The sequence below is a fragment of the Mya arenaria genome, chromosome 15 (genome assembly GCF_026914265.1).
Source record: "Mya arenaria isolate MELC-2E11 chromosome 15, ASM2691426v1".
Classification (NCBI taxonomy): domain Eukaryota; kingdom Metazoa; phylum Mollusca; class Bivalvia; order Myida; family Myidae; genus Mya; species Mya arenaria.
The window spans coordinates 25,047,363-25,057,394 of NC_069136.1; the positions used below are offsets into that span (position 1 = coordinate 25,047,363).

A 10,032-nucleotide genomic window follows, 5' to 3' on the forward strand; every position below is an offset into this window, starting at 1 on the left:
CGGCGGGGAAAGTACGTGGTGCACGGTGATCGAATGCTATAATGTTTATTAAACTATTTGCAAAACGTATGCAAGCCATGTTATTATTTGTCAGAACTCTTATAGATATCTTATTCGGACTGTTGACGTACGATTTAACATTTCTTTAACATTCAACAAGACAAAAACATAAACACGCGCTAAATTGATAATGCGATAAAAATGGGTCTTTACTGACGATTTATCGAAACTGGCAAACGAGCAATAACTAATAAGCCATCTTATTCTTTGTCAGAACTCTTATAGATACAACTATGTGAACACGAATAAGAACACATATACAAACGCATATTCAGTTTGAATGCTTATATGTTTTGGACAATATGTACACGTGTCTGCGGTATTCTAACCTTCAACAAACACGAAAATCAAGGAATAATCAAGGCTATGTAACAAATGTTAACACATGCACTCCCATTTATTATCTTAAAACATTTTAAACTGGCATTGATAGCGGACACATGTACTATTGCCATGGCAGCCGTATCAACGCCGACGGGCGTTCAGTTTTCGGCGACATGGACGGTAACAATACCGCACGAATTTCGCAGAGGGCAGCGGTTACCACACCAACGGGCGCACATTTTCGGCCATGTGAAGTAACCAAGACCGCGACCGCACGGTTTTCGGAGAGGCTAGCGGTTACCACACCAACGGGCGCACATTGTTCAGCCATGGGCAGTTCCCGCAACCAAGACCGCACGAATTACGACGAGGACAGCGGTTACCACACCAACGGGCGCACATTTTCGGCCATCGGAAGTAACCAAGACCGCGACCGCACGAATTTCGGAGAGGACAGCGGAAACCACCAACGGGCTTACATTTTCGGCCACAGGAAGTAACCAAGACCGCGACCGCACGAATAACGGAGGGGGCAGCGGTAACCACACCAACGGGCGCACATTTCCGGCCATGGGCAGTTACCAAGACCGCGACCGCACGAATTACGACCAGAGAAGCGGTTACCACACCAACGGACGCACATTTTCGGCCATGGGCAGTTACCAAGACCGCGACCGCACGAATTACGACCAGAGTAGCGGTTACCACACGAACCGGCGCACATTTCCGGCCATGGGCAGTTACCAAGACCGCGACCGCACGAATTACGACTAGAGTAGCGGTTACCACACCAACGGGCGCACATTTTCGGCCATGGGCTGTTACCAAGACCGCGACCGCACGAATTACGACCAGGGTAGTGGTAACCACACCAACGGGCGCACATTTTCGGCCATGGGCAGTAATCAAGACAGCGACCGCACGAATTACGGCCAGAGTAGCGGTAACCACATCAACGAGCGCACATTTTCGGCAATGAGCAGTTACCAAAACTGCGACCGCTCAAATTACGACCAGAGTAGCGGTTACCACACCGAAGGGCGCACAGTTTTCGGCGATTGATACACTTATAAAGACCACGGATGCACGAATGTCGGCAACGGGAGCGGTAGCACCGTCGACAGGCACACATATCAAGATCCAGTTACCTCAAATATAAAGACTTAGTTACCCCAACGATCAAGATCCAGTATCTCAACCAAGATGACCATTTATTTCATGGTCCAGGCGGCGTCATCACATCCGTGACCAATGGAGATTAGCCTGAAAATACATTATTTTATGTTAAAAACACTTACACATACACCTATTATTTTTTATTTTTACTTTTCAGAAAACTATTTTTTCATAAACAAATTATTGGCAACGACTTAAATGGTTTTATAATGTATTGGAAAGTAAGAAGACGTAAAATTGTTAACGTAATGAACAATTCCTATTTTTCTAAGTTTATATTAAAGAAAACTACCCATGTTCGTAAATCCAATTTTGAAAATAAGCGATTTAAACATGCATTTTTCTGAACAGTAAAGGGTCAAATAATTGTTGACTCTGCATTTTTATTCATGCATTTATATCACAGGTCCTGGGCCTACAACATTTCTGAAAAAAAATGACAAAATTTAAATAACCCAAACGCAATAAAATCTAATAGCTACCAGGCGCGCAGCTGCCTATACGCGAGTACGCGACTGAATCCACATACACTTCACACAAAAATCAGCCAAAGTTGCAGTATGCGTACTTGACTTCATAATTCTAAATCTGTCCATTTTTCAGTAATAAATTAAGCATCTCAGAACGCCCAGAATGCACCAGATTGCACCATGGTTTTTAAAATGTCCGAGGGGGCATGCCCCCGGACCCCCTAGCACAATTATGAATCAACATGAAAAGAGGGCTACCTACGCCCCTGCCATGAACCAATATGCATACCCCCCCCCCCCCACATGATACCATTAAACATAATTTATATTTTACACAAAGTTTGATATAAGTTTATGAATAGGTATACATAGACACGTTACATATATAAATAAATACGGCAACACTATTTATGATCCAATTGTATTGCGTATTCCATTAATCGCCACAACATTTTAGTTACATCAAATTAGTCATTCAGAACTCCTCGACCATTTTTCATCGAAAACAACCTCGGATGTATGCCAGTAGATCAGTGAAGGTAGTCCGTAAATTTTGAATAATATAATACTAAATTAAATGCAGTGTTTTAACGTGTATTGGTATATCTAAGTTAAAATTGATTGCCAGTGCAGTGTATTATTGCAAAAATTAAACTAAGATTCTCAAGAGTTAAGTCATTAAGTTTAACTGCTAAACTGAAATTACTAAACCCTCCATATACATCCGTGGTTGTTTTTGATAGAAAATGGCCGAGGAGTTCCGAACGCAAATTAGTCTGGAGTTCATTCCCCTTATACTATCGTTATCGTTACACCATCCACGCGTTCTGGTTCCCGGCATCTAATTAGACAGGTAGATGCGTAGCAGAAAGGGGAAGGAACTCCAGACTACATCCACGCATGCTTCACTTTTACCTCCAGGTCAACGACAACGTATGTTTTTAAAATCGATAATACTTACGCACTTACCTAGTGTCAAATCAGGAATACAGTTTGCCGGTGAGTAGATCTTTTTAACATTGTCTCGGAAGTTGTTCAAAACGAACTCGAGTTCGTGAACATCCTGTAGCGATTTCAGGTTTATTATTTCTTTACATAAACATCCACAACTGATGCAAAGTATTCAAAATGAAGTACATGATCATCAGTCACTATATGACGTTAGGTAAATGTAGGTTCGTAATGTGTCAGTGTACATTCTTTTCTTTTCTGTTTTAACTTTTCTTATGTACATAGTTCACCGGACCCTGCATCTGTTGCTGATGTTATTCTGTAGAATACTGCAATACAATTTCATTTCATTTATTTGATATTTTGTGGTTGAAAATAATTAAATATTTTTAGCTACTTAAGTGTTGTTTCCTTTTCTACTCTATATCTTCAGCGGCGGATCCAGGACTTTCTAAATGGGGGGAGGGGGGGGGGCACAACTAATTATAAACATATCAAACTTTTTTTAAATGCATTATTTTAATCATATGATGACATGAAATTAACATTTGTCTTCACTGTCAATAATTTTTGGCAGATAAATTGAATTAAAAAGATATCATTTACTGAGATAAACCTTTCAAAAAACAAAAAAGATATCTAGCCGTTTTGGGGAATCAAACCAGGGTCGACTGATAAACAGACTTTAAGTCGTTAACCACTCGTCCACCTGAGACACACATCACATGTATGCTTTAAATGGACTGTCTCACAGATTTGCACCAAAAACAGTTTTGTAACGAATCTTAGGACATTTATCTAAGAGAATGTGTTGCGCTTTGATGTCATAATTGTAAAAAAAGTACCAAAATGTAAAAAAAAAAGATTGTGTCGGAGACCGGGTTCGAACCCGCGTCGCCAAAATTGAAATTCAGCGTGTTTCTTACTGAGCTATCAAGACTTACACTTAAAAACCTACTCGATAATATCACGTGATAACACCGACTAGCCAATCACGCATAAGGAATGAATTCTACCTTGTATACATACCCAGTAAACTTTTTAATGGAAAAATACGAAATAACTGCTAATCTTAAATAAATTGTTAACTATGTGGTACTTCAATTAGTAAGTTTCAATGTATTGTACACATCGATGCCAAGTTTATGTCATTATTCGACAATTTTTTTTTCGCTATTTTATCATCTGTGAGACAGTCCCTTTAAAATAAGTGCTATATAAACCTATCCTACAGTATGTTGATTGCACTCAACGATACTGTAGGTTGTTCGAATGTCATTGTTATAAATTTAAGTTAACTGAAGTTAAAACAACAACAAATTCCAAAAAGGGTTTCAAATAAATTATGTATTAATTTAAATACGCTCTAGTTTAATTCAGAGAACTAGACGATAATAATGGCCGAAATGGAAAGTTTCAAAACAGTAAACTTACGCGTATTAATGTGGCGCCGTTTATTTATCGAATGTTCGGGCCCCGATGTCATTTTTCAAAAGACTTTCGTTTCGTATACTATATATAATACTCGATAATCAGGTTGTTTATTTGCTCAAATGCTGATATAAAATTTAAATTGTGACAAAACAACTTAGCTGTTCAGTTAAATCAATAAAGATGTGCCCCCAAAAAACATTACTTACCGGCCCGCTGGGGGGCACGGACCCTATGTGCCCCTCGGTAGATCCGCCACTGATCTTGTACCTCATATAACTTGTACCTCATCTATCTTGTACCTCATCTATCTTGTACCTCATAATTATATATTGTACCTCATTTATATTTTACGCCATATTTTCCTCTTGTACCTTTTCTGCCATTACTAATGCAAAAAGATAGATACTTCTAAGATCAGAGATACTTTGTCATTGTGTAAATATTTTCCTTTATAAACATCGATTTCATAAGGAAATTCTTAAATTTATAACTAGGTGAGCACATCAAACGCAGAGGGGTTTCTTGTGTAAAGAAAGCTCGTCTGCTTAAAACTTCAATGTTAAAACTTTATATATCTGTTTATCAGCGCTATTTTGCTAATAACTAACTGGAAACTAGATGAGCTTTGCAAATACTCGTTGTATGAATTGTAGAGTTTATCTCCCGTCATTTGACACAAAGATACGTTATCATTAGGGCGCGCGCTACAAACTCAGGCACATACATTCGCTCATGTTTAAACGCGACATGAAGTCTCTGACGTCACTACACTACTTTCACTAGCAACTTAGCGAGCCGCTGTTTAATCATTGTAACTATCAATCCAATATACAATACAAACATCCGTATTGCATTCAGGTCATACATACTTGACAACATGTGGACACAAATAAGAGTGTTCAACCGTGTCAATAAGAGTTTAATAATACTAATACGAAGATGGATGACTTTGTCTCGAGTGGCGGAAATAAAATGTTTGTGTATTTTTTAAAGTCGTATATGTATGAAAACTATATGATGTCTCTTACCTTGGGCAAGAAAAAAATAGTTATTTAGATATATTTACAGAATAAAAGGAACTATCAATCATGTATAAAGCTTCACTCTCACAGATGTACCATTTTTACAACTTTTTTCGTCTTGGAAAGAGCATTTTTTTGCGTAAATATCTGCAAACCAATGCTAAAAGATTGCTGACAAAAGATCAGATCACAGATTTGCATATTTCCGTTCGAAAATTAATGTTTTATTGCTTAAACCGTTACTAACGGTTTAAGAAAAATGCATAAAACATTAATTTTCGAACTTAAAATATAAAAATCTGCGATTTAATTATTTGTCAGCAGTCTTATATAACTGGTTTCCATGAATTTTCGCAAGAATTGGCTCGTTCCAAGACAAAAAATAAAAAAGCTGTCAAAACGTCCAATCTGTGAGAGTGCAGCTTTAAGATGAATAACACTTTACCGTAATCCAACTCGTAGTATTAAGCAGTTGTTTCTCGTGTACAACAAAGTACCACAGCGTTATACAGCATTTTTTATTATTTATTTTTTAATTTAATCTCACAAAGACCCAAAAACATCGTATATTATTTTCCTTAAACCTCGAAAAGGGCAAAAACATCATACAAAATGAGCCCTGTCCCTCCCAAGGGCAAATTCTCGCAAAATGAGCAAATTTTCAAAATGAGTAAATCATCGTAAAAACGATGATAATTACTCCCACAATTGTTTTATACTATTGTTAAGGTTTTACGTTTTACCACATTCAATATCTCAGCAAATACTTCATGACTTGCAAATTGGAGATAAGATAAGTTGTTCCAAGCCATCCATTTTGCATGTTACAGTAAGCACACTTAAGTTAATATATCCGTAATTAAGTGATGTCTTGCATTTGGACTTTATTCAACGGCACCCAACGCTCTTACCTACGTACTCAGTCAAGTAAGATAACTCTATTTTGCATATAATGCAAGTTATGGCCCTTGAGTATTCGACCTAGATATTCCGGTTAAGATTTTTTTATTTAAACGCATTAAAGTCAACACATTTGCAACTAAGTGATGGTTTGCATTTAGACTTCATACAATTTAATTGATTTAGATGGCGATTTTCTATTTTTAGATTAAAAAAAAGCTTTTGATACAGTTGAGTGGCCTTTCCTGTTTGAAATTTTAAATAAATATGTATTGCAATCTTCCTTTCTTAATTTTGTGAAAACGCTGTATTGTGTGGTAACATAACGTCAAAAACTGCAAACAATGGATGAATCACAAACTTTAGACTTCAGCGTGATCGCTATGTGGGCTCCTTTGCTGTTGTCACCTCGCCCTTCTTAATTGTTAAAAGTTTACAAAATATGTTCTCACTATAACTTGATATGTAATATACTAATATTATGCATTATATATCATAGTGAAACATGTCGTCGTAGTTATGATTAGGAAATGTTGTATATTCAACGTACGTTTTTATTTGCAGACACTTTGAGGACACATTCAGTTGCAATGTAAATGATGGCAGAAGGCCAAGGAGATAAAAACGAGCCCTATCGTAGAATAGCCAAGGCTTTAGCTAAGATCATAAAAGACATAACCCCGCAACAAGACCTTGCTGATCTGAAGTATCACAGATTAAATGCGTCCGAAGAAGAAATTGTGGAACAACTACGGCGTTACGGAGATTCTGTGTCTGAAGATGAAAATGAGAGTGTCTATGCATCAATTTCGTCTATATTCAAGAAAGCAGAGGTTACATCTTTTTCAAAGAAAACTAAGCTTCTTTTGTTAGCATTTCAAAATTATCACCAACTTCATTTGGTTGGTCGAATTGTTTCTGAAATGCTTATCGGCACAGATCATAAAAAATGGCCAACAGTGATAGGACTTGACGATTTGGATGGGAGTGCATTTGTACTGTATGCAAAGGCTTTGGTTAAAGGATATGAATTCCGTCGTAGGATACGACTGATGGTAGTTGGCATTCAGTCAGTCGGCAAAACATTACTTGTTAATAATTTAGTTGACAATATCAATGCATCTCAAGATGGAGAAATTCCCGACGCAGAACATTCACAAAGTACAGAAGGAATCGATGTGCATATTTGTAAGTCTGATACCAGCAATAAGTGGATAAAAGTAGATAGGTCAGAAATGTTTGGGTTTGCGGATAGAATTAGGAACGCAATGTTCGACAAACCTTCTGACGAGGAAGGCAATGCACCAGCAGGAGAAGTTACACAGGTTGAATTAAAAGAGAAGTTACAATCTCAACATGATGGGAATATCATAAAAGTGATTCTGGATGAATTGGCAAATAAACTTCCAACATTGGACACTCCAGCAAACAGCAACGAGACGTTTGTTTCAATTTGGGATTTCGCGGGACAGAATCTTTACTATTCGTCCCATCACTTTTTCTTAAACAACCGATGTATTTATTTACTTCTCATGGACATGACTAAAGATCTGAATAATAGAGTTGAAAAGGGATATTCACAGTCTGGCTTGTTTCACCAAGACTTCACGTATTTAGATGCTTTTAGATTTTGGCTCAATTCCATACATATGTACTGTTCAACTGAGGCTCAAAATAATAGAGTTCAACCAACAGTCATTTTGATTGGAACTCACAAAGATCTGATGACATGTTGTGAGGAACAGAAAGAAGAAAAAATGGAAGCGGTCTTTGAAAAGGCATTGGAGTCCTTTATAGATACACCAATTTTGCAACATGTTCATGACAAGAAATTCCTGGTAAATAACCTTGAGCCTGAAGACCCAGTTTACCATCAAATAAGGGATGAAGTGCAACAGATTGCAGAAAAGCAACCTTACTGGAATGAAAAATACCCCACAAGCTTTGTACAACTCGAAAAGTCATTAGACTCCATGCGAGAAAATCGCAAAGAGATCGTAACGTTTAATGAAATACAAAAAGCTAACCAAGAAAATGTTATGCCAGTTGACGAGGATCAACTACGGCTCTTTCTTCAGCTGGAACATATGTTTGGAAATGTTCTTTATTTTAATACAGATGAGTTGAAAGACAACATTGTCATTTCTCCACAGTGGATTATTGACGCGTTTAAGTGCTTTATTACACACAGGCATGGGAAATCGGATAATACGGCACTTCGAAAGGAGTACAGGGAGTTAGCTATCATAAAGCCGAAGCTTTTGGAAGAAATTATTGAACGGAGCCCGAAAAACGTTCGAGCACACGGGGATATAGTAGTGAAGTACATGGAACACCTCAACATCTTGGCCAAACCAGTACTGATAGAAATGTATGAAGACAATGAAGAGGAAAAGTCAAGATATGCTTCTGAGAAGGGAGAATTCGATGTCAATTTAGACAGAGACAAACTCAAACTTGTCCCCTATAATGTAAAAATGTTAGATTTTTACATTGTACCTTGTCAGCTTAAAGCTGTGCCGGATAAAATTACATTGGGTGAGTTAAAGAATCCGAGCAACTGGCTCACAACTCCAGCACTATGTTTTGTTTTCAACGACAAATTTATGCCTCCAGCTGTCTTTCACCGACTTCTTGCAGCTAGTATTCGTACTTGGGAAATTGCCAAATACAGTACGGACGCAAATGAGCAGACACTGCTGTTTAACGGAATAGGAGTGTTCAAGACATCAGCCCTCTCGCAGTTAAGGCTCTGGTATCAAGATCACAACATTTACTTTAGAATTGCTTTCATGACCAGCCAAGTTGACTCGGAGAAAGCAATAGATACCTTCACCTGTCAAACAGTTCGAAGAACATTAAACAAACATCTCAGGGCTATTCTTGGACTCTTGCCGCGTTCACGATCAGCTAAAGGAGTCTTACCCTTTGAAGAGTACGTGCAATGTCCAAAGTTGGACACGCACAACCATGGCCTGTTTAGGGTAAATGATTTCATCATCGAAGACGAAAAGACATGCAGTGACCACCATGCACTTGGCGAGGCGCATGTTCTCACAAAAGCGGATGTGCTTGGTAGTTGGTACAAGGATGCATTGTAATTTATGAGAAAGTTAAAGGAACAAGACGAAGTAGTAGAATTAGACCGAATGCCAGAAGATAGTGAACTGTATGTTATTGCTAGGAAGCTTGCAAGCATCAACGCCATCTGGCTTCTTGGCGTTGAGCTTGGTATACCACAACCAACAATGGAAACGTTACAATGTGACCATAGTAGGGAATCGAGGGACGTGTTTGTTTACCACATGCTGTACGAGTGGAAATAAAGAAGCCGAAAACCGTATTTGTCGGTTCTCCGTAAAACCATTTTTGCAGTGTTCAAAAATTCGCCTATTGATCTAGCTAACTCGTTAAAATCATTAAAAACGAGATATGACGATTGATGCATATGCCCAAAAGTGTGCGAATTTGTATTAAACTGACAAGAAAAGCGTGTGATTTCAATAAGATATAGGACATTTCGATTTGTTTTAATTCATATGAAGCCCTATTGTATCGGTATAACCATTTACTTTTTTATTATGCATGTGTGTTTTTTTTTAAAAATAAGGGTGACCATTTTACCTTTGACTGACCTTGTGTTATGATAGATAAAATTACAACCTACATTTTGCAGATATGCTTATTCTGAGAAT

The 10,032-nt window shown here is 37.8% G+C and overlaps 1 protein-coding gene across 1 annotated transcript; it reads left to right on the forward strand.

Annotated features, from left to right (window-relative positions):
- The first annotated feature begins 2,838 nt into the window (after positions 1 to 2,838).
- On the forward strand, positions 2,839 to 9,680 carry LOC128218729 (uncharacterized). Its single transcript, XM_052926417.1, has 2 exons — positions 2,839 to 3,029; positions 6,902 to 9,680. The coding sequence occupies exon 2, from the start codon at positions 6,934 to 6,936 to the stop codon at positions 9,436 to 9,438; it is 2,505 nt and encodes an 834-aa protein (XP_052782377.1). The 5' UTR covers positions 2,839 to 3,029; positions 6,902 to 6,933; the 3' UTR covers positions 9,439 to 9,680.
- Positions 9,681 to 10,032: the final 352 nt, after the last annotated feature.

Coding starts and splice junctions, on each gene's coding strand:
- LOC128218729 (XM_052926417.1), top strand. CDS start 6,934: ATGATGGCAGAAGGCCAAGGAGATAAAAACGAGCCCTATCGTAGAATA.